Consider the following 24267-nt stretch of genomic DNA (forward strand, 5'->3'; position numbering starts at 1 on the left):
TGATCTCTGCTTGTTTTAACAAGTCAATCACTTTAAGCTAACTTCATCCCATTTTAGCGGAGGGCTTTAGACTTGCGCTTGACTTGAGAAAACACATTTAGGACTTATACAAATACCATTGTCTTCTTAAGTCCTCCTAAAACAATATCAGTCAATCACAAGCTGACTTTGTTGTTATACAGCAAGTATTCATGACAAAGTAATCATATAAAAAGCTGAGCCAATCTGTGTGAAATGCTTTCACGGATTGGGAAATAGACGGGAATATGACCAAAACTCATTCATTCATTCATTCATTTTCTACCGCTTTTCCTCACGAGGGTCGCGGGGGGTGCTGGAGCCTATCCCAGCTGTCTTCGGGCGAGAGGCGGGGTACACCCTGGACTGGTCGCCAGCCAATCACAGGGCACATATAGACAAACAACCATTCACACTCACATTCATACCTATGGACAATTTGGAGTGGCCAATTAACCTAGCATGTTTTTGGAATGTGGGAGGAAACCGGAGTACCCGGAGAAAACCCACGCATGCACGGGGAGAACATGCAAACTCCACACAGAGATGGCCGAGGGTGGAATTGAACCCTGGCTAACCACTCGACCGCCGTGCCGCCCCCGAAACTCATTCAATCCGTGTGATTTCGGAGAATACTTGCATCATTTATGCTTTTAACGCTTTTTATTAGGCACTATCTTATCAATGGAGGACTTTGCAAAGGTAGGGGGGTACTATTTTGACAGCTTATTGACATCCATTAATCCAGTCTACAATGAAGCTAACATGCATGTTTTGGGGATACAGAAGGAAATGCGATAAATGTGACAAAGAAAGCAAAGCCGCAAAGTTGTTATATTAGCTTTTATTGTGAAAGAACCTCACCCCATGGGGATTTACATTAATTGATTACAAAGTAGAACCTTGCCAAGTGGCAAGAGAAGAACAGCCTTCACGAAAGTTCCGTATAGTTCATTGACAATTGTCATGCATATAAGTAGAAAACCAAATACAGACAAAGAGGGAGAAATAAAGAGCTCCATATTTTTTTTTTTGTTCATGAAAATAAACCCGTCCAGGACGTAAGTGACCTTTGGAAAAACTGAATATTCTTGTCCCGAGAATGACCAAGTTAAAGAGACCAAATTAATAGATGGTTTTCCATCTGAAATTGAATGCACGGCCTTTTGGCGTTGTGTCATTGTGACGACCATGAAGGCAAATAACACTGGCGGAAAGTGCAGGCCAACGGTACGGCAAAGGTGAACAAGGTCATCCGGTCTACATTCATTTTTCAGGGTGAGAATTTGTCTTCCGACATTGCTAACTCCATACCAATAATAAAAATTTTTATTTTTTTCCCCGACAACAACGCATGGCAATCAACCTTGATAAAAAATAGTGTTAATGTACAAATGGCGAGTAGGCTGTGCAAGAGTATAATACATTTAAAAATCACGTCTATATATAAAAAAAATAAAAACAAAGACGCATGCAAATAGTCCTGTTTTGCTCTCAACAAGATGTCTTTGGAAAAACAACAGCTTTTGACCATCTTATTTCTTTTCAATGGCAGTCGGCCTCATATGATGAGCTCCTGAGCTACATTGCTACTCCACAAGGTATTTGGTATACACCCGTTTTACGGTATCCAGCAAAAAAAACACTGACAAGACAGAGGGGACCGGTTTCCAGTGATGTTTACGCTAATTGTGTGATGCAAGGAGGTGTTTAGATTGTCCTACAACAAAATGCTGGGAGAAAGCTTTTCTCAGGGCATTCAATTGATTGCAACGAGACTAGTCGGTTTCTCTTAGGAGACGTTTCACCTCTCACCTGAGCAGGCTTCAATAGTTCATGCTTCAAGACTACATAGGACTGCTCTAGTCCGCCATAGACTATAAAGCCTGTGAACTAGATAGGACAGCTATAGTTCACTACTGACTAAAAAGCATGTGGACTAGATAGGACAGCTCTAGTTCACCACTGACTAAAAAACATTTGGACTAGATAGGACAGCCCTAGTTCAGCATAGACTATCAAGCCTGTGGACAAGATAGGACAGCTTTAGTTCGCCATAGACTATAAAGCCTGTGGACTAGATAGGACAGCTGTAGTCCACCATAGACTATAAAGCATGTGGACTAGATAGGACAGCTCTAGTTCACCATTGGCTAAAAAGCATGTGGACTAGATACGACAGCTTTAGTTCACCATAGACTATAAAGCCTGTGGACTAGATAGGACAGCTCTAGTTCACCATAGACTATAAAGCATGTGGACTAGATAGGACAGCACGAGTTCACCACTGACTAAAAAGCATGTGGACTAGATAGGACAGCTTTAGTTCACCAGACTATAAAGCCTGTGGACTAGATAGGACAGCTCTAGTCCACCATAGACTATAAAGCATGTGGACTAGATAGGACAGCTCTAGTCCACCAGACTATAAAGCATGTGGACTAGATAGGACAGCTCTAGTCCACCATAGACTATAAAGAATGTGGACTAGATAGGACAGCTCTAGTTCACCACCGACTAAAAAGCATGTGGACTAGATAGGACAGCTCTAGTTCACCACCGACTAAAAAGCATGTGGACTAGATAGGACAGCTTTAGTTCACTATAGGCGTCCTATCTAGTCACGGTAAGTCCATGCTCAAAGACTAGCTAGGACAGCTCCATTCTATGGTGGGCTAGAGTGAATGGCAAGACAGGACAGCTCTGGACTATGGTGGACTCGAGGCGTCCTATCTAGTCACGGTGAGTCCATGCTCAAAGACTAGCTAGGACAGCTCCATTCCACGTTGAGCTTAAAATGATGTAGCCTGCTCGGATGAAGGGATGGATGCAATACCCTGAGGAACACAATGACCTGAAAGGACGACGATATTCACAGGGAAAGGACACATTTCTTAGGAGGAGTCCACGAGTCTTTGTGAGAATCATCCTCACGAGTTCCATGAAAGACGTTGAAATAGTGTTTGTTGTTCACATTCGCGTGTTGGAGTATTTGCTTAGCAGCAAGAGACTGCGGACCAGAGCAGTCAGACCTGATAGGACGACCTGCAAGGGGGGGTCGCCTCATTGTCACAGCATTATTGCAAATAATACAAGGTTTTGAACAGGCTCGCTTGGCTACGTTAATCCTGCTTGAGGCAAAATGGCGTTTTCACATTACGGATACGAGAGTTCTTGGGTAACTTTGCGGTGCGTCTGATTCTGTACTGACATGGCCGCCGTCCAACATGTGAAAAGTCAACACAACATGCTGAGAGAGTCGGCCCGAATAGACGGTATGGTTGGAGGTCTAAAGTCTCTGAGGGTGCCAATTTGGAGTCTTGCTAGAAGAGCCAACAAGCGTAGAAAGTCTACATTTGCTGATTGGGGATCTGTAAACTACTTCATTGTTCTTCAGTTGGACTGAAGATGGCATTTTTAGTCTAGGGACTACATTTAGAACCCAAAAAAGGAACATTATCTCCATTTGCCAGAGTGATAAAATATATTTCTACAAATCTGTACAAATCCAAATCCATCCATTTCATAAAAGTATCAATATTTTCTTCTCCAAATGGAAAGGAATCTAAAAGGCTGAGCTCAGTCTGTCCATTTCAAGACTGCGACATCCATCATAAGAAGGCTTATGTAATCATTCAATCAGTCACATGATTTGCCATACGTGTTCATGGATCGTTCAAAAACAAGCTAAATTGATGATTTTAACGATTTGTTAATGGAAGTTAACTGATTCCGTTGATCTGAAGTGACACGGATTCACTGATTGGGTACTGATTCTGTGAACTCCTGTTGAGCAGACAAGCATGTTTGCCTCCTCTTTTGGCTCCATGTGAGGACCTTCAGCAGCTGGTGGTGTCCAGTAGCTGTTTGGACACGGAGGCCTCTTCTTTGGTTCCGCTGGTCTTCTTCTCTTCCGGGACCGTCTGCTTGCGTTTGATCTTGTACACGTCCCACTTCTCGGACAACAGGCCTTTGTTGAAAATGATCGCCGCCAGCCAGGAGAAGAGCAGGATGGATAGCAGCGACGTGACCATGATGGTCGTGCGGAAGGGGAAGAACTGAGTGAGCGTGCCCTCGTCGTTGAGCCGGCAGCCGGGGTAGCGGATGACGGGCGGCAAGCCGATGAGGGGCTCCCCGCTCATGACTCTCATGATGATTCCCACGATGAATCCCAGACTGGCTCCGTAGCCGTTGGACACTTTGAAGAAGAGGATGCAGACCAGCTGAGGGAACATGATGGTGAAGGACATGTCCACGCCCACTAGCCAGAAGACCAGCACGCTGCTGTCCAGGAAGGTGAGGCCGGTTCCGGCCAGACCCACGACCACCACCGAGATACGAATCACCCACTGCATCTCGCGGTCTGAGGCCTGAGGCGGGACAGAGAGACAGTACATCGTAAAAAGACCACATAACAGCAACATGTCTCAGTATGGTTGGCATTCTTCATGAACTTTACGGTATTTTCCCTCGTACAATGGCTCTTTTCATAGACACCGTTCAGTGTGACCGTTTGTGTGGGCTATGCATTGCTAGCCTGCAGATACAGAATAGCCACTTTGTCGCTGTCACCAGACTGTAAATGTACACAACATGTGAAACCATAATCCCAGGAAATTGTTTGAAGTCTCCCAATTTGGGTGTGTTCACTGGGGGCGGTCACAACATGGTTGCTGTTGTTGTTGTTGTTGTTGTTGTTGTGGCTGGTGAATGACCATCCTGCATAACAATATGTCACAACTGCTTGATGGGCGCTAGCCATACGGACACCTCCCAAGTGTCAACAAACCTTGGGTGATACGTACGGGTCAAAATAGGGTGGCTGAATTGGCCATTAAAGTGTCCAGTACGTTTAGGCATTGGCCTACCATATCCTGAAAAACAACTCTACCATATTTTCGCAGTACTAGTAATGGTAATGGTAATGGTTTTATTACGTTTGAACATGCATCAGATTACAATTGAGTGCATCCCATAATCAGTTCCCAGTTCCACATGTCCAAAAGGAGTAGGAAGAAGCAAAGCTTATTAAATCCTACCCCTCCATCTGGTACTTTTACAATCACTAACTGTTACATTTGTTCACTTCATGCTTTCCTTATATAGTTTAAGTTTTTTTTTTTAATTAATTTTAATTTTTACAATCGACCCTTGTGAGGATAAGCGGTAGAAAATGAATAGGGTTAGAATGAATGAACAATCAGTAACTGTTACATTTGTTCACTTCCTGCTTTCCTAATATAATTTAAGTTTTTTAAATTATTTTTTTTATTTTAATTTTCATTCATTCATTTCAGTAACTGTGATATTTGTTCACTTACTGCTTTGCTAATATAATATAAAGGTTTTTTTTTATTAATTTTTTAAATTAAAATTAAATTTTTTATAATCAGTAACTGTTACATTTGCTCACTTCCTGCTTTCCAAATAGTTTTTTTTTGTTTGTTTGTTTATTGTTTTTCGTATTTTGTATTTTTTTTGTCACGTACCGAAGTAGGAGGTGATATGAGCATCCAATGACATAATGGGTACCATAGTAAGTGTCAATATAGTGATATATATAGCACATCATGACTGGTTCAAGACTCTTCATCCTTGTATTTAGCAAACATCAACTGCTTGTATTGTTTCTTGAATTGGCTCATCGTTGTGCATTGTTTGAGTTCCTTACTCAATCCATTCCATAGTTTGATTCCACATACTGAAATGCGATGGCTTTTTAATGTATTGGATGACATTTTTAGGTAATTGGTTATTTTTAGCCTTATGCATTATTTTAGCTGTTTGAAGATGAACTATATCAGCAAGTTGAAGTATTTGTGATTTTAGAAATAATAAATAATGATTTTAGTCATTCTACTTAAGGACAGATATAGTTCCCATTCTCACCTGCTTTCTGATGATGTTCTTGTAGATGTTGGACGAGAACAACGAAGCGGAGGACAGCAGTGCCGAGTCCATGGAGGACATGACGGCAGCAGCGACAGCGCCGATGCCAATGATGGACACGTAGGTCGGCGTGAGGGACTGCAGGGCGATGGGGAGGATGGAACCGGCCTCGCCACGCTCGTACGGAGTTGGCAGTCCGTAAGTTGTTGAGTTCCAGTCTACGCCATCATTTCATACAAAGACCGTTGATCATAAAACCGTTCAAATTTAAAAAAAATCTTAGAGAAGCGAAGTTAAATATGTACCAGTAGAGGCGGCAACGGCTCCTATCAGTACGGAGGGGATGCCCAGGACCAGGCAAAAGGCAGATGAGGCAAAGCAGGTCACTTGAGCTTGGGTGTAAGATGAGGCGGACAGGATCCTCTGGTAGAACGCTTGGTAGGCCAAACCTCCCAGAGCCTGGTAGAAGCACAGTTAACATGAAGTCAGCACTGGGATGACTGATCATGGTCCTTTCATAAGCAAATAAGGTTAAAGGTCAGTTTCATTTGAAGATCCTGTGAGGCAAGGGGTGATAAAACCCAACCCAGGTTGCGTCTCATGTGGTATTTTCACTGTCCGCTGTGTGTATTTATAAAGTCCACTTTAGACTCACCAGCACCATGAAGTCGTCAAACCATTTGCCGGCTTCGTCAAGCTCCACCGTGCCGACCCATGGAGCCTGGAAGCTCTGGTTGTAGGCCGTCACCGAGATGTCCAGAGAGTGAGGGTTGGTCAACAGGAAAGGGACGCACACCCACTGTGTACACAAACACAAACAAGAACTTAGCTGATCACGTAGTCCGTGCAGGAGGAAGTTTGCTGTCTGACGTTGAACATTACGACCCTAAATCTTGGGTTTCAGCTCAAGTTTCTCTTCGCCGTACCGTGCTGTGATGTCACAGAACGCTCAGGCTTAAATTGTCTTCACTGCATGACAAATATCATGTAATCATAAGGTTGAATGAAGGCATTTCCTGATCTGTGAAACTCAACACAGACCAAAATATAAAGTCATTTCCACAACAACTCTGCCAAATGCATCTTCTCATAATGACCGCGAGCTTCCAGATCGCAAACTCTAAAAATAAATATAGCTTGTGGAGAGGTTGGTCAATCAGCTCCTGTTACCAGGATGAAGACCTTTTAAGCTCAAAAAATATTGAGGCAAATTACTCATGCTGGGACTGATACGGCGTGCAGGAAATAGAAACCTGGAGCTCCTGTGACAGCTGTTCCTAGACGGCTGCATTGTTGGTGTTTAGCTCGAGTCGGTTAGCAACTACACGGCGGGCTTACAGTCTCGTCAATTACCCCATGAGGAGTCTTATTTTCCTTGAGTGTTGGATATTACTTTAGCCATGAAATGCTAAATGCTTAATACCATACCGCATGGATACCAGGGTCTGTGAAAGATAAGGGATCCGTCATTTGCAGCGTACAGTATTAGCCTATTAGGATTTGAACCCTGTGGCTTCAATAGTGATGCAGCTAATTTGTGGCTAAAGCTACAGTACCCATGATGCTTAGAGTGCCGCTCCCGGAAGTAGTGAAGTGGACACTAATGTCAGGTTTTGAAGTCTTCTTCGGTGTTTTGACTAGGGCTGTCAAAGTTAACGCTGACGGAAGTTCCCTTTAACGCGGCAATTTTTTTAAACGCGATTAACTGCACTCCTCTTGTTTGACCCTCGGCAACCACCGTACTTTGGTTGACGCACAGTAACTCCATAAGAGCTAGCTAGCCATAAGATAGAACAAATATTGATTGGAAATGGACAAAGAAAAGAGTATTTAGGTTGGCAAAGTTAGCTTCAAAGCCCAGGCAGATGGCTTTTGTAGCAAGTTAGCAAAGTTATTTGTATCTACTGTCGCCGTGTTTGACTTATCACGGATTCCATGGCCTGCCAGAGACTGTGTAGCAGTGAAGGTATTGTTTTTATTGTCATATACGATGCTACCTTGGCATAAGAGTGGCACAACTAATCGGTAGTTTCCACATTTTTACATCTCTCTGATGATTTTGGCATTGAACTGTTAGCTAAATTGGACTTCCAACTGTCAATGTGATGACATGGCTAAAGTTCGGTGTTTTGCTAGCGTTAGCCATTTAGCATCGAACTACCACAATGATGCACATTAGCGCTCAAAGTCATCAAATCTTACCTTTATCGGTTCCCACATCGTATCAACATTCGGTAGTAAGTATAAGGTGAAAGAAAAAGGTGTAAAATACATCCTAATACTTCCATACAGCCATGTTTGCATCGGAGGTCGGTGCGTTCAATGACCGTCAAAAAAGTAGGACAAATCGCATTAAACATTCAAAAACTGTGGAAATAGTTAAGAGTATTGTAATGAAATAATATTTACTGTATTATAATGATTGATTTCTATGTATTTCAATGTATTTTAAAAGAGAAATGAAATGATATTAGGTTTGCAATTTGTATGAAATGTTTTATGACGATTGCCCTCTGTTTTAGGTATTTTCATTTCAAGCATGAAAACGTTTATGACAATTACGAACCGGAATCAACACTAGGAATCTCTAAACAGAGCCAGTATGACGCCCTACACCTCGGACGCTACAGTATTCCCAAAGGATTTGGACTATTCCAGGTAAAGAGCTCATTTGCGACAACGAAAGGGAGAGAGACTGACAAAGTGTGTGACGGACGGCTACACACACCGTTATGTTTATCAAATCAAAAGCTTAAATCAATTTTTGTGTCGACTAAATATCACTTGTACCTACCAGGCTGATAAAGATGAGGATTAGCTGGATGACATCTGTGTAAGCCACAGAGTAGAGCCCCCCCAGGAGCGTGTAGACAATGGCCACCACTGACGAGATGATGATGGAGTAGACGTAAGAGAGGTCCAGGATCACACTCATAGTTCCACCTGGAACAACACAGCATGGCGGTCAGCACTGTGGGGACTGATGGGACAAACGTTACAGTCACAGTAAGTTGTCTAATGCACAGATATTTTATTGCTGGAGATACATGCAACATTTGATTATCACAGGTTTAGGTGATTATTATTAGGTTCTCCATCTCTCGTTTTGCGTTTAATTCTGTTCTCTCACACACAGACACACATATATACATGCATCCATTTTTAAGAAGCTATTTATTTACATTGCACAGTTATTTATTCCATAATGTATTACCTGATAAAACAATAACATGTGCATAGCGGTGCGTGACTAGTCATCTATGTCAATAAAGTTACGCTTGGGCAGCTTTAAACATCTTAAAAACATTAAAGAGCTTAATGCCACACGCCGACATAAAGTGATAACAGAACCATAGAAAAAAAAACATAACAAAAGCAGCCTATTGATTGTGAGCCTCCAAAAAAAATGTGTTCACCCTTTATAACAATTGAAGAAATGAAAAGAACAACATAACGTGTGTTCAGGTAATAAACAAATTGAAATGAGTAAATGTAAACATGAATGAAAAAAAAAAGACATCTTGTTACTCAAACAAGGCAAGCAAAACGTCACTACCTTTACAGTCTCTTCTCCCACATTGCCAGGGTCCCCCCAGCCGCAGCCTGCAGCCACACCACAACAATGCCCTTAAACAGAGAAGTGTCAGATCTGCACCATCTAGCGCCACTTACCCCCCCTTCTGACCTACCCTGCCCACCCCGCTGACTGAACCCCAACACACTTTATCCCCAGCCCAATTCCACCTTTTGTATTGAATGCTTGGATATTTGGCTGCTAATTTTCGCCCCCCCCCCCCCCACATTGAATACATTAGTGATATTAGTCTATTAGTCTGTACACACCTAAAGTAACCCATGACCTACTGACCTTTACATAACTTTGACTGCAGTCATCAACGGTCTGTTCACACTTGGCACTAAAATGCCAGAATGTGCTAGGTGAGCTCAACATGGTGGTGTTAAAGCACAAGACACTGTGTACCCCACGTTCACATGTGGTGAGTGACATAAGCATATACCAGTGACGTGCGGCGGTCGGAGGAGGGGGGGTGGTTGGGTATCTGAAAATGAATAACTAAATAAATATTGTATATATGTCATGACGGGAGGCACTTGCAGTACCACTGCATCCTGAAGGTGGAGGGGGCTTGTCGCTACCGTCCTACCACCGAGGAAAAGCCAGCAGTTTTTTTCCCTAGCACCATCTAACAGAAAAGTGTCATGACTTTTCCCGGAGAAGGAAAGGCCGCCGTACACAAGGACCATACCCAGTACAAGTGGCATAGATACGGATGGGTGTAGGATTATATACCCAGGCTCACCAGGAGGCGATCAGAGTTTTACAACAAGGTATCAGAACTTAGAAAGATATGCAGATAGAAGGTAACATCACATATGTTGTATCAGAAAGTGAAAAGTTTATTATTCTTTCTTATCATTTTAATGAGCAACCTGTATTAAATTAAAAAAAAAAAACAAAGGAGTCAGTGCCTCACCAGCCATGAACCGCACCGCACGTCACTGGCATATACCAAATAAGACCGTGGGTGACAAATCTTCAAAATGCCACTGTAGCTCTCCCGTCATATTGGTTGAAACCGTTTTCTAACTTAGTGTTCCTCGGTGCAGATGGAAAGACCTTTCAAAATAAAACCCTCATATTCTCATTCGTTTAGATCAGAGGTAGGGAACCTATGGCTCGGGAGCCAGGTAGGGCTCTTTTGACGACTGTATCTGGCTCTCAAGCATTTCTTACCACAATAAAAATGTATTTTTGCTAACATTTTAAAGTAAACCATCACAGAAATGACTGTTAAAAATAATATTCAAAATTAACAACTTTCTTATGCATTTGAGATGTCAACATGTAAATGTAGACTTTCCTCCTTTAGTCAAATAGTCACCTAGCTAAAGCTGCAGAACCAAGCCTTCTGGCAAAGATGGCCAAAAGAATGAAATATACTGAGTATGGTGCAAAATTATGCAGCAGCAGAAGTTGCATTAATGGCAGCGAGTATTTGATTTATTGTTGGACACTGCGCTGCTCACGAAAGTGTGCTGGCCACACCCCATTGGCGTGGGGTAGTGTGCCTGGTCTACATAATTGGAGCCCATTATATCTAAAACTGTTGGTCTTACATAAAAATGCACACATTTTATTGCATTCAATGTTTAAAAAAATGTATATGGCTCTCACAGATACACATTTTAAAATATCTGGCCTTCATGGCTCTCGTAGCCAAAAAGGTTCCCGACCCCTGGTTTAGATCATGATATTCTCGGGCCATTTAAATCGGTGGGAACTGGACTGTTCAGGTTATCTCATCCCAGCAGCTTCATCAGTTCATGCTCAGTGACTAGATAGGACAGCTCTCGTCTGAGAGTGTTGAGTGTTGTCTGAATGACGCATGACTTAAGTCTCTGCTTAAATGTATTGCCATGAAGTTGTAAGACGTCACTTTGTCTTATCACCTAAAGCAGGGGTGTCCAAATCTGTCCAACCAGGCTTTGAAATTTTGGAAATGTAGATATACGTACTACAATGTTATGTTATACATGTTAGTTTGTGATATGGCTGAAAATGTGTCATAGTAAGAACTTAAGTCTCATAACTTTATTGTCATAATTATTGGACTTTACTTGCTAACTTTTTCTCACAAGTCAGTTTTGTCAAAAATTATGTTTTTCCTAACACTGTATTACAACTTGGGCTGTACGGTGGACGAGTGGTTGGCACACAGGCCTCACAGCTAGGAGTTCGATTCCCCGCTCGGGCATCTCTGTGTGGAGTTTGCATGTTCTCCCCGTGCATTCGTGGGTTTTCTCCGGGTACTCCGGTTTCCTCCCACATTCCAAAAACATGCTAGGTTAATTATCCACTCCAAATTGTCCATAGGTATGAATGTGAGTGTGAATGGTTGTTTGTCTATATGTGCCCTGTGATTGGCTGGCCACCAGTCCAGGGTGGACGCCGCGTTTTGCCTGAAGAGAGCTGGGATAGGCTCCAGCACCCCCTGCGACCCTCGTTAGGATAAGCAGTAGAAAATGAATGAATGTATTTATTTTGTATGTATTTTTTAAATTTTTATTTAAATAATGTCATTTGTTGTTAATGTTTTTACATTTTTATTTTAAATTAATTTTTTACCCTTTATTAAGTTATTTTATTTGTATTTGTTTTTTAATTATCTTTTACCCTTTTATTTAAGTCATTTTATTTGTATTTATTAAAAAAAAATTTTTTACGCTTTTATGTAAATCTTTTGTAAAAGACTTTTGTAAAATGACTGCAGATTTTGACATTTTTATTAATTTTTTTTGCCAAATTACAATTTAAAAATGTGGAGCGGACCATTAAAAACACATCCACGGGCTGCAAACGGCCCCGCCGCTCCGTACTTTGGACACCCCTGACTTAAAGTGCGGTTGGGCCATGACATAACATGGACCGCATCATAAAGAATTCCTGGTTGGCATGCTTTCCAGTTTTAGAAGCAGATCTCTCATCTCTTGTGTGCTGAGCTGCGCCCTTTGCCTTGCTGTTAATTTTAGCTTGAAAAAAAATCTGGACCGAGATTCAGGTGCCCCTTTGGCTCCGAGTAGACCAGATAGAGCTGCTTAAATACCCCCGTGTTGTTTTTAGATCCTCTGCCTGCCCGGATACACGGCTTGGTGTGTGAAGAAACGCACATACACACACATGCATGCACACACACGCACACACACCGTTTTCCTGTCCTGTTGATACTATATTGTCCTGATAGTACTTAAAGTCACATTCAGTCTCACCGTACACACACGTACACACACAGTAATAAAGTGAACCAGTTTTCTAAGCAACAGCAGCCCTGCGAGCTAAAAGCTGAGCGTACTCTGAATCAAGTGTGTGTCTGTGTGTGTGTTTGTGTCATGCTTGGTACACAGTAGGGATGCACAGCCGTCCTACAAACAGGAGGTTTTACTGAGGAGTGAGGCCCCCCCACCCAAGGCTAAATTGGTTTAATAGGTTTGGACCAAGTATCTCAGGAACATTCCTGCCTCCTCGCCATTCCTTTTGTGGTGTGCTGGCACGGCTTATGGTGCTACCATGGTGACTCAAACACACATTTGACATGTCAACATATTACACACACACATGATGTTATGTAAAGGCATGTATCATTGAACCCGTCAGTCAAAGAATAGGAAAGAATCTCTCGTCATATCAACAACCTGATTTTGAACAATCGATCACCTTTCACAATCAACAGGCTGCTACCACTGGAAAAGAAGACAGCGTTAAAACACACACACACACAAAAAACATGATGAACGACCGCAGGCAAGCGACATTCACACCGCACTTGCACGCCAACGCCCATACACACACACACACACATACAACATATTACATACACAAATAATACAGCAGGGATTATGCAAAGACAGAAACAGTAGCCACGTTTACATGAGGACTTTTTCCGAACGGCATCATTCCGAATGACTTTTCCCAAAACAATGGTATACATGGAAAGGAATAGTCCGATCTCCAGTATACATGCGGCGCTATAATCAAACAGCATAGTCAATGGGGCATGCCCAGTAAAACGTAAACATCAACATCACGTTTTTCGTTCGTCCAGTCTTGAAATTTAGTTTGGATCATAAACAAATTTTCCGCAGAAGTCCAGTGCCGATTGCTCGCCTCCATTTTTTAAAAGTGAAGAACGTCTGGAGCTGCGTGTTACGTCATATCTGAGCATGAACGCACCCGGGATAAATTTAAACAGGAAAAGATACAATTCAATCTTGCTAATAGTTTATAATTAAACTCGGGACAAGTTTTAAAAATAAAATAAATAAATATTGGGACTTCCAGCACATTGTTGGGACTTAGGGGTTCTTTTAGGTATCATTTTGGTATAGGTCGGGGCTTATGCTAAAACTCTGGTCCAAGGACTTTTGATGTCCACCAGTAGAAAGCTGCTCCTACTCGATGTCAAAGGGACTATCCACGATACAGAATGTTTTGGGGTCGAAACGGCATAGTATTTTATTGTATCAGACAAACGGGCAAATCTGAAAACTGATGTCACCGATCCATGGCCGTCACCTGACCAGAGGTGAGCTGTGATGACATCTGAATTTTCACGGATATGACTCTCCCCGGTCGGGATTCTCCTGATATTTTCTTGTCTTAGTCTCCAAAAGGCTAGCATAGTTCAGATCGTAGTTTTGTGGTTGCTACTTGGAAGTATTGGCTACTGCTACTTTTTTTGTGATAAACAAGGAATTTTCTAAGCGATCCCACACTTTTGAGGAGTATACGCTTTCAATACATTTTAAGTCACTTTTTAGACCTCGAGAGCATGTACACAGGCCTTGACCTCGATATATTGGGGGACCCCACCCCCTACCAGCGCCGAAGGACTTAACAAGTTAACATGCAAACATAAATAATACATGTGTCTGCAACACATGCAGAAATAAACACCAGATCGGCCATGCACCTTGGAACATGAATCCATGAGAGTTTCTCAACTTATTGGTTCTGCGTCGTATCATCAAAGGCCATCTTGTTTGACTTCAGTCTTCTAAACATTGCACGCCTGGATAGGTTTATGTCTGCATGATGCACTCTCACATTCTAGTCCAGTTCTACAGCGTGAAGGAACTCACCCAGGCTGACGAGTGTGCGTGCCACCCACAGCACGTCGGCGACCAGTGCCGGAAAGATCAGGGCACTGGCCAGCACGTTTCCATACTTCTTCTGGAAAGGGTCCATCATTGTCACATAGTTGTTCTCTCTCATGGGCTTTGCAAAGAAAAAGCCACCTGAGAAAAGGTTGATGAAGAAGAGGTTAGGATTGGGAAACGACAAAGAACGGTGTCAGCGAAACACTTCACCGAGACCAGAGATCGGGGCCTAGGGCTTCACGGCTTCAAATGTTTCAGAGCGAGTGTGATTACAGGTCTCTTGGGTTCAAGTCATCACTTTGCACCTGTTGCCTCATATTACCATCCTCGACTCATTTCTTCTGGACCTATTTTTAACCTGAGGGACACTTTAATACTTCTACAGAGTTAATGAAGTTGCGTCAGAGGCCAACGACGGCAAAACACACAATCTTGTTGATTCCGCCGTGAAAAAGACGTAGTATTGTGACGTAGTGTGTCCGGGTTACGGGGCAGCGCTCTCAGTAGGGATGTCCGGACTTCCAGAAGTCCCTGGCAACCTCGGACACAAAGGCCTTCCCAGGCCAACTGTGAGACATAATCCCCACAGCGTGTCCTAGTACTGCCCCGGGACCTACGCATTCCCGGAACACCTCACCCGGAAGGCAGCGGGAGACTAGATGCCCGAGCCACCTCGACTGGCTCCTCGCCACGTTAAGGAGCAGCTGTAGTCTTGAGGCCCTCCCAGATGACCGAGCTTAGGGTGAGCCCAGCCACCCTACGCAGGGACGTTCATTTCAGCCGCTAGTATCCGCAATCCCCAGACTATGACTATCACCATGACAGTCTGGCACAGCGACCGCCTGAGTGCGGATGCTGCTTGATCCGTCTGTCGATCTCACAATCCAACCTTGCGTCACTCGTGAACGAGACCCCAGATACTTCAAGTCAGAAGTATCTGGAAAGATTTCATTGGATTTTCGTTATTTTGTACGGACAAATTAATTTGGTTAGTGTCCGTTTTGGTTAGAGACAGACCTTTTGGAAGGAATTACCAACACTAACCAAGGTTCCACTGTATATGCGTTTAGAATCGCTTCCTGCTTCTGGAGTTTGAGTTGTCTGTGTAGGGCGACGGGGTTCTCCGATGGAGATAGCACTGTCAACCGGGAGAAACTGATCCTCCACATTGAGAGGAGGTGGTTTGGGTATCTGGTCAAGAAGCCTTTCGGGGGTGGGGGTGTATTCAGGACAAGTCCAAATGGGAGCAGGGCTCAAGGAAGACCCATGACACATTGGAGAGACTGTGTCTCTCAACTGGCCTGGAAAAACCTTGGAATCTGGATCTGGAGGCTATTGCCATGGACAACAAGTCTGGGTTTCCCCGCTCGGGCTGCTTCCCTGGAAGCCAACCTCGGAAAAGCAGCAGAAGATGAATGGATGGCGAGTTTGTCTTGGAAAACTGTAAACATTTATTGCTTTCTTATTTCTCAGAGGGGAAAGTGGATTCGGTCGGAGTAGCTTTGGGACCTCGGGACCTTCTCCTATGGCAGCATACTGTGACATAAAGACTGTCGGCCAACTGAACACGAGAAGCCCGTCCTTCCAGCTCAAGTTACATTTACATAGGGTATTGTGTAGGTTACGTAATGTAAACCAGCACTCCTGTCAGCATCTCATTTTACTGGCATTTCCTGCTGCTTGCCGGGTGTCATTTTCAAAGGCGTCATTCTTGTGTGCAGTTATGCCGGTCTTTCCTTCGCTAAGGTTAGCGCTCAAGTCACATCGTTTATCATGCGGCTGGAACTTCGACGTTGTCAGTTCATCGCTTCAGGCTTCAAGTCGTACTTACCGAGGAAGAATGTGAGGACGTAGGGCACAGGCATGAGAGCCCAAACCGCTCCTAATGTCGGGTTGTATGTTGCTTCAGCAATTCCAAGGATAAAGCCTCCTCCTACCCACGTGGCTGCAAACACATGACATGTTCCTCTTAATACAAATCGTTTCTCACTTGATTCTTCTATCCCGAAAGAGTCCAGATTTTAACCTGTAAGGGTGAAGACGCCCACAAGCAAGTTGATGTTCCGCCCGGCCAGCAGGGTGATCTCCATTCCATCCCCCGTCCACTTTTTCTCCTCCTTCCTGGAGCGCATGGACGCCCAGATGCCCGTTCCCAGGATGAGCAGGTAGAACGCCGCCATCACCACCAGACCCGGTATGTTCATCGTCATTGTTGTCGATGGAGTCGCTGTTGAACACAAACCGCGTCAAAAACACAGCAACAAACGATCACATTTTATCTTTTAAGAAAAAAATGAAAAAAAATGACAACTTCATTTTGTTAAGTTTCGGATATTGCGGCAAAAAATAAAGTATTTCAACTTTATGCTACGAAAAATGATATTTTTGAAATCATATTTTGACTTTATTGTCATAATATTTTCATTATTCATTATTATTCCTCATCATTTTACAAATATTCCACCTCTTGCCCGAAGTCAGCTGGGATAGGCTCCAGCTTCCCTAGGGGCGGGACGACGCATTAATGTCATCAATGACGTTGAACGGCAAAACTGTTCATTTCAGTGAACCGGATCATTCCGGTTCATTCAGTAAAAAGATCAGTTCATTTCGCTCATTTTGGTCAATTGGTCATTAGCCTATGATGTCCCCCTGTCCAGAAACCCGGTCAGCCGTGTCGAGTCAGTCCGTTCACTCATGTTCATGTTCGTTCCGAGTCAACAGCGCAACACGCGATGACGTACCTTGAAATCTGAAGTATTATGATGATAGCCTTCCAGATCCGAGCTGTCTCAGCTCCGCGGTCCGGGGTTACATCCGGCGTTGCGTTGCATTTGCAACTGAACGACTGAACGGGTATTTTAGGAGCGGTGACCTCGTTCATTCCGTTCACGAAAAAGAACTAGTTCGTTCATGACTGACACACCACTACTGCGCGTCAATGTGTCATCAAAAAATCAAGTCGCGTCGGAGAAGAAAAGATGCTATGTATGCTAACCAGGGTTCCACTGTATTTCAATTGTGATTCATTCTAGTGTAAAGTATGTGAGTACTTTGCATTTAAAGGTAACGATTCGGTGGTCTGTGACCTGTGTAAAATGGCGATAGCGTACCATAAAAGCACCACCGCGATGCACCAGCACCCGGGAGTTTTCAGCTTTTTTTTCTTTCCTCGTTTGCAATGATTAACGATGGCATTCATCCAAACTGTAACACCTAATTTGTACGCACACACATGGAGTGAGAGTGATGGTGGAAAGCTAGGGAAAGATAAAGTGCTCTTGTAGGAACACACATAACCACATCTGTTGTTATTTTTCATGTATTTTATGTTTTTTGCACAGTAGTTTTATTTATTGAAAGAAAGTTTGATGTATTATTTTTGTTATTATAGGATTCCATTGTGAATTTTGTGAAGCAGCCCTAGCTTTCTCACCCTAGCGAGGATAAGCGGCATAGAATAAATATTCCTGACAAGTTGGAAATGAGTGAGGCGGTTTTCTTGGAGAGCGGAAAGATGAGAGCAACGGTGGGAGAAACAGTAGTATTTTCATGACCCGGCTCCGCTTTCGCGGCAGACTGAGGTGTGGGGGCGAGGAGAAGTTGAAAGTAGGACATGAAAAAGAAAACCCAACAAGGCCGAGGGTGTAGGTGACGGGCGGTCGAGGGAAAAGGGCATCCCACCAAAATGAGCAAGTGAGCACTGGGAAGTGAACGCAACTCGTGCTCTTGCGTATGTATGGATTATTTAAAAAAGAAAGTGTTGGTCAAGGGAAGGCTCGGAAAAACACAAGCTGAGTGTGTATATCCATTTATGTGGAGGCATGGAAGGAACGGATGAGGGACTGGGACTCTTGCCAAAGTCAACAAATGTCTGAAAAGCTCACTCACATGGCTGCTGTTTGTGTGTGTGTGTGCGTGTGTGTGTGTGTGTGTGTGTATGCTGTACTGTGCAGCTCTTATCAGCCCAAACATTCAATACTTCTTAACTGTAAATGTGCATCTCTGTAGCGCAGCAAGGTGCAGTGCTCAGGTTGTAATGTGGCATAAACAGTATTGGCCTGCATTAACCATTGGGGGTTTTTCTGGCCGGTTGCCCATTATGGTAATGGTAATAGTAATGGTTTTATTTAATTTGAACATGCATCAGATTCCAATTGAGTGCATCCCATAATCAGTTCCCAGTTCCACATGTCCAAAAGGAGTAGGAAGAAGCAAAGCTTATTAAATCCTACCCCTCCATCTGGCACTTTTGCAATCAGTAACTGTTACATTTGTTCACTTCCTGCTTTCCTAATATAGATTAAATTTTGTATTTTTTTAAATTTATTTTATTTTTATTTTTGTCACGTACCGAAGTAGGAGGTGATATGAGCATCCAATGCCATAATGGGTTCCATAGTAACTGTCAATATAGTGATATATATATAGCACATCATGACTGGTTATAAAAATATCAGCTTTAAAAAAACAGCAAAAATTGAACACTCATCAAGAAAAAAATTGTGAAAATTTTAAATTATGATCTCATGAGAATAAAGTGTAAATATGATGGGAATAAAGTTATTTTAATTTAATTAAATAATTATTGTAATTAAAAATATACGAGAAGAAAGTTGAAATAGTTGGAACATTTAAAAAAATAACAGAAATATATTTTTAAAATGTCATTTAATGAGAATACAATCAAAATATTTGTTTTAAAAAAGTTATTAAAAACTACAATAAAGTGTAAATATGATGGGAGTAAAGTTATTTTAATTAAATTAAATAATTATTGTAATTAAAAATGTACGAGAAGAAAGTTGGAACATTTTTTAAATAACAGAAATATATTTTTATATGTCATTTTATGGGAATAAAATAAAATATTTGTTTTAAAAAACTACCATAAAGTCAAAATATTATGGGAATGAAGTCATAATACTACAAAAAGAAAGTTTCCAAGGAAAAACTATTTGTTTCCAGAATAAAGTCAAAATATTAAGAGAAAAAGTCACAATTTTACAAGAATTTAAAGAAAAGAGTTATTTTAGTACCACGGTGTTGACAGAAAGGGGGAAAAATTTAATTTAACATTTTTATAGACATAATATTAGAAACAAACAATATAAAGTTGAAATTTCAGCAAAATTACGGACCAAATCAATAGGAATTAAACACAAATCGTTAGCGGTTTTGGTCAGAAAGGTGTGGAAAGAAACTGTGGATTAAAGCTGACGTGTAAATGTCTTATTTCAATCATAGGCTTCAGCAAATGAGCAAAAAACATCAGCAAAAAACATCCATGAATTGCATCAGAGAATAAATGTGGACGGGACTTGGCAATTGTTTGAAAGCTGCAAATATCCTGTGTACTTTGGAGTAAGCCATGCCAGGTACTACGTAGTATGAGGCATGAAGCCCAGCAGAAACAAGCCATGCCTGGAATGAGTCCAGGACTGTAAAATGTATATGGAGAGTTATATAATGGCAGGGTGCTATAGCACAATCCCCTGGAGGCTGCTGGTGTTTTTCATCAGAAAGATTCCACAAGTGACAGTCGGAGTAACATTTGCTTACTACGACTCCACTTTCTTGACTTGATGATGATCGGGGACGTGGTTGAACCGGACCGGTCCCCTCCTTTCTTGTACGTACGCAAGAGATTTCACATTAGAGTGTGGCCGGGATTCCTTCATAAGGATGGTGACCCGGGCAGTGATTGTGCATCTGCCCATTCCTCGGCGAGGCCGCATGTACTCTTGTTACGCCGCTCTTGAAACGCGATACATGAGAAACGCATTGCCTTGGATATTTCAACCGATTCCGTCACATTTCATCTGGCTCTCTGCATGCCGAATGCTCTTTCATGTGTAGGTCGGGTCCGTAGTCCCAAGTCTGGATTCAATATAAGCCGGGTTCCTCCAATGTATGCATCCTTTTCAGAACCACGGGGCCGGCTGTCTGAAAGGACGCCAAGTTAATCTTCAGCCCATATGTGCTGCAGACGGCTCTTGGCCAAACTGGGTTCGCTATATGTGGATGTTGGATCATTCATCAGTTCATTCGATCCCAGCTATTTTTCCAAAGACAACGGCCATTTTAGATTATTTTGACTGATCTTTGTAGGCATACAGAATATTATGTTCTATGTCTATGTCAACATGGAACCTACCAAAAGAAAGATTAGACTCTTGTCTTCCAGCAAAAAAAAAAAGTTTGTTCCCACCTTTTTCCGTTCTTTAGTAATCCGCAGTACAACATAGGTAAGTTTCAGGAAAATACCAGTTCCCAACTAGAATTTTTTTTTTGTGTTTGTCGCATTTTTGCTAGATTTCAAAGCATGTTTATCTCATTGTCAGAGAAATCAACAAGGATGAGTTAGCATACTGTACTTTTATTGTTGGTGCACTACCCAGCATGCCTTGCGGGCATTTGGAAATAAGCGCAGTTTTAAGCGCTTAGTTATCGAAGTAGTTGATTTATGTGATGATATCACGCCCAGCAGGCTGTAATTATGTTAAAAAACTAAATTTAGAAGGTTATAAAGAGGTTGATATGATATTGTGGAACCTTGGTTAACCTTCCGGAACTAACCAAATGAAACCGTTGCCTATATTATGAGTCTGTATTATGTTTATATCCTATCCATGTGTACTGTATTTGGTAATAGGACTGCAAAGGGATGTCTAGTGGACTCTAATAATGTTAAAAAGAAGGTCTAAGTCGGAAATATTCCATTTATAAATAAGGATCTACCCGTCGGAAGTGATTAGTCGCAACAAAGGAGGGATGGCGGGATTGTCATTGTATCGATTGCAACTGGACTCTTCTGGGATGGACAACGACAGTGGTTTGGTGGAACCGTTCTTGGTTGGACGGACGCCACATTACAGTGACATAGCAAACTGCGCCTCGTTAGCGAAGGTCCATCTTTCTGGTTTTACAAGACGCCTTAAACGTAAGCGACAGAACTCAGCGAAGCAGCCCGAAGCAACATTGCAATCGGGGGTGTTTGCAAGCCACGCAGCTCATAAAACTTGCCGGTTTCCACATTTCTACTTGTAAAGCGGCCTAAAATGACGGGCAGCCCCTTCATCTGCGTCCGCCTAGCGCACGTGTGCACGGCGGCAACATTGCTAGCCGACACCTCCCATCACTCATTTAGCCGACCTACACAAATATGTACTCTTTCACAACTGAAGTGGCAGTAAACAGTCGCTCCACGCCGTTGACATAAACGTATCACATGACTACTTGGTTCCACCTGCTCGGCTAAATGTATATTTACAGTGTTTTTTACAGCGTTTTCTACCGGGTTCATTCATTCATTTATTTTCTGCCGCTTATCCTCATGAGGATATATTATTATTGTTATTATTATTATTTATTTATTTTATTATTTTTTTATATGTCTTCCCATTTATTTATTTTTTTCATTTTTATTTTTTTATTATTATTTTTTTTTTATATGTCTTCCCATTTATTGTTCCAAGCCCTTTGTTTAGACTGACTTTTGTGTTAAAGGGGCGGGTCACGGCGGACACGCTGTCTTTTGGGGGTCTTTGAAATTGTTTGAAGAAAGTGCGGCTGGCTTGATGGTCAACATTGTGCACGTAGTCTCTATAATTAATATCTAATATTAATTAATATCAGTATGTTTGACTTTGGAGGTCCCGGGCACAGAGTGGCCACACAATGCCGAGCGACTCCACCAAATAAAGACGCTTTTGGCGGGAATTAATAACACGCCATATTGTACGCTAAATGCACGCAAACCGAGGAAAATTTGGCAGTACAATTTCAAAAGCATGCTAACCGGGGCCGTACGCTAACCAAGGTTCCACTGTATTTAAATTGTGATTAATTCTAGTGGGAATTAGCTAATTGCAAGTGGACTCGTGCTTGTTTAACTTTGGAGGTCCCGGGCCCGGAGTGGCCACGCGATGCTGAGCGGCTCCACCAAATAAAGACGCTTTTGGCGGGAATTAATATCACGCCATATTGTACGCTAAATGCAGGAAAATTTGGCAGTACAGTTTCAAAAACATGCTAACCAGGGGCGTACGCTAACCAAGATAATACCACTGTATTTCAATTATGATTAATTCTAGTGGGAATCAGCTAATTGCAAGTGGACGAGTGGCGAGCCCGGAGTGGCCACACGATGCCGAGCGGCTCCACCAAATAAAGGCGGGAACAATCACATTCCGACAGGATCATCCTCTGTCACTCTCACCATCAGTGCCTCGCATTCTTAACCTCGCGTCTCGCTTACGGAGCACTTGGTAACTTTCCATAACTCAACAAGCTTTGGAGAAAGCATGTGCGGGGGGGCGGGGCTGACGCTTTTCAGGCAAGTATGCGATCATGAAGATAAACGATGACAACCGGCATCGTTTGTTTTTCATTCGTCGTTCGAGAGATGTCGACATCAAACTCTTTAATTAAAAACAAAACAATTGAGGTACAGCCACAGGTTTCACTGTTCCCGCCGCTGACAGTGGCGGCCAACGGGCATATTTCCTGTTGACAGTCAACGCACGCCACGTCCGACTTCACCTACTGACATTTAGAGGCGTTGCATCAATGTAACCTTTGGTAGCGCTTGGCTGACAGGAAGCTGGCACGGGGTTTATTCCACGCCGCTGTAACCAGATCGGCCTCGGACATGAGGACCCCGCTCCGGGCAAAATAAGCCCCCCCAGTCTTTGATACAGGTGCAGAAGTGTGACTTGGCAAAGGCCGGCCTCATGCTCTCCATGAATACCACACAGGTCTCCGTTTCCCTGCCTCTCAGTACTTTTCCGCTGCATTCCCACCCCTTCAATCCCGTGTTTGTGGATGGGTTATTCTCCGCGGCTATTAGCCAAATGTATGCAAATATTGACTCACACGGATTCCGTACATGCGTGTGCATAATAGGACTGCTAAACACAAACATATCATCTCTCAGATGGAGTACACGCTAATTGTTTTTTTAGAGCAGGTTCTTTGGAATCAAGCCCAGTCTTGGTTTCATTTCCAAGGGTTCAAACAGCTGGACCGGAACCAGAATGAACATTAAGGAACAGTGACAGGAAGACGACTAGAGTTAGCAAAATTTGCTTCAATCGGGTGTAAAAATGAACAACTCCTTTCAAGAAGGGTCCAGCTAGACCCGCTAGAGCCAATGTGGCCCCAACACAAATCCACTCAAGGCTATTTGGAGCGCTGGTATGTGTCCTGTTCCAACTTGAAAAGTCATGTAAAGCACACATGCATGCATGCATGGGTGGGTGGGGGGTGGCGTATGGGGGGGTCAATAATGGAACAGCAAACACAATATGATACATACCTAAAACGTCTCACTTAGTGATGAAGATGATGCAGTCAGTCCAGGAAAGATGGGAAAACCATGCAGAGACGCTGAAGCGGTCCAAAGAGTTTTAGCAACACAAAGAAACAAAATTGAGTTTTCTTGCTTGGTTATGTTTGTTTTTCTTCTAAAAAAAAAATATAAATTTTAGTTTCAGTTTTATAGCAAAAGTTAAAAAGTTGGAGTGGACCCCTTGGACTTTTTCAATGAGGGAGGATGGAAGTCTCTAGAAGCGGCATCCAAGCCTTTCTTTTAAAGCTCACCAAGTGGGCGTGGCCAGACGGTCAAAGTGGAAGGGGGGAAACGCGACCACTACCACCCGATTGGTGGTCACTCCAAGGCTC

General features: G+C 42.7%; 1 protein-coding gene and 1 long non-coding RNA gene across 5 annotated transcripts in view; one reads left to right on the forward strand and one right to left on the reverse strand.

Moving 5' to 3' along the window:
• Positions 1-864: 864 nt before the first annotated feature.
• On the reverse strand, positions 865-24134 carry LOC131127608 (high affinity choline transporter 1-like). The gene is made up of 9 exons (XM_058069669.1): positions 23903-24134; positions 16610-16810; positions 16415-16528; positions 14566-14721; positions 8702-8850; positions 6563-6706; positions 6213-6366; positions 5908-6125; positions 865-4388 (listed from the first exon to the last, which is right to left on the reverse strand). The coding sequence occupies exons 2-9, from the start codon at positions 16791-16793 to the stop codon at positions 3858-3860; spliced, it is 1650 nt and encodes a 549-aa protein (XP_057925652.1). The 5' UTR covers positions 16794-16810; positions 23903-24134; the 3' UTR covers positions 865-3857.
• Positions 7295-24267, forward strand: part of LOC131127618 (uncharacterized) — a 40491-nt gene continuing 23518 nt past the window's right edge. For all 4 annotated transcript variants that reach the window (XR_009129529.1, XR_009129531.1, XR_009129530.1 and 1 more), the window contains exons 1-4: positions 7295-7873; positions 8430-8565; positions 8705-8913; positions 16595-16748. This is a non-coding gene — a long non-coding RNA (uncharacterized LOC131127618). The remainder of the gene's footprint in view (positions 7874-8429; positions 8566-8704; positions 8914-16594; positions 16749-24267) is intronic.

This window comes from Doryrhamphus excisus, chromosome 1 (genome assembly GCF_030265055.1).
Source record: "Doryrhamphus excisus isolate RoL2022-K1 chromosome 1, RoL_Dexc_1.0, whole genome shotgun sequence".
NCBI classification, from domain to species: Eukaryota; Metazoa; Chordata; class Actinopteri; order Syngnathiformes; family Syngnathidae; genus Doryrhamphus; species Doryrhamphus excisus.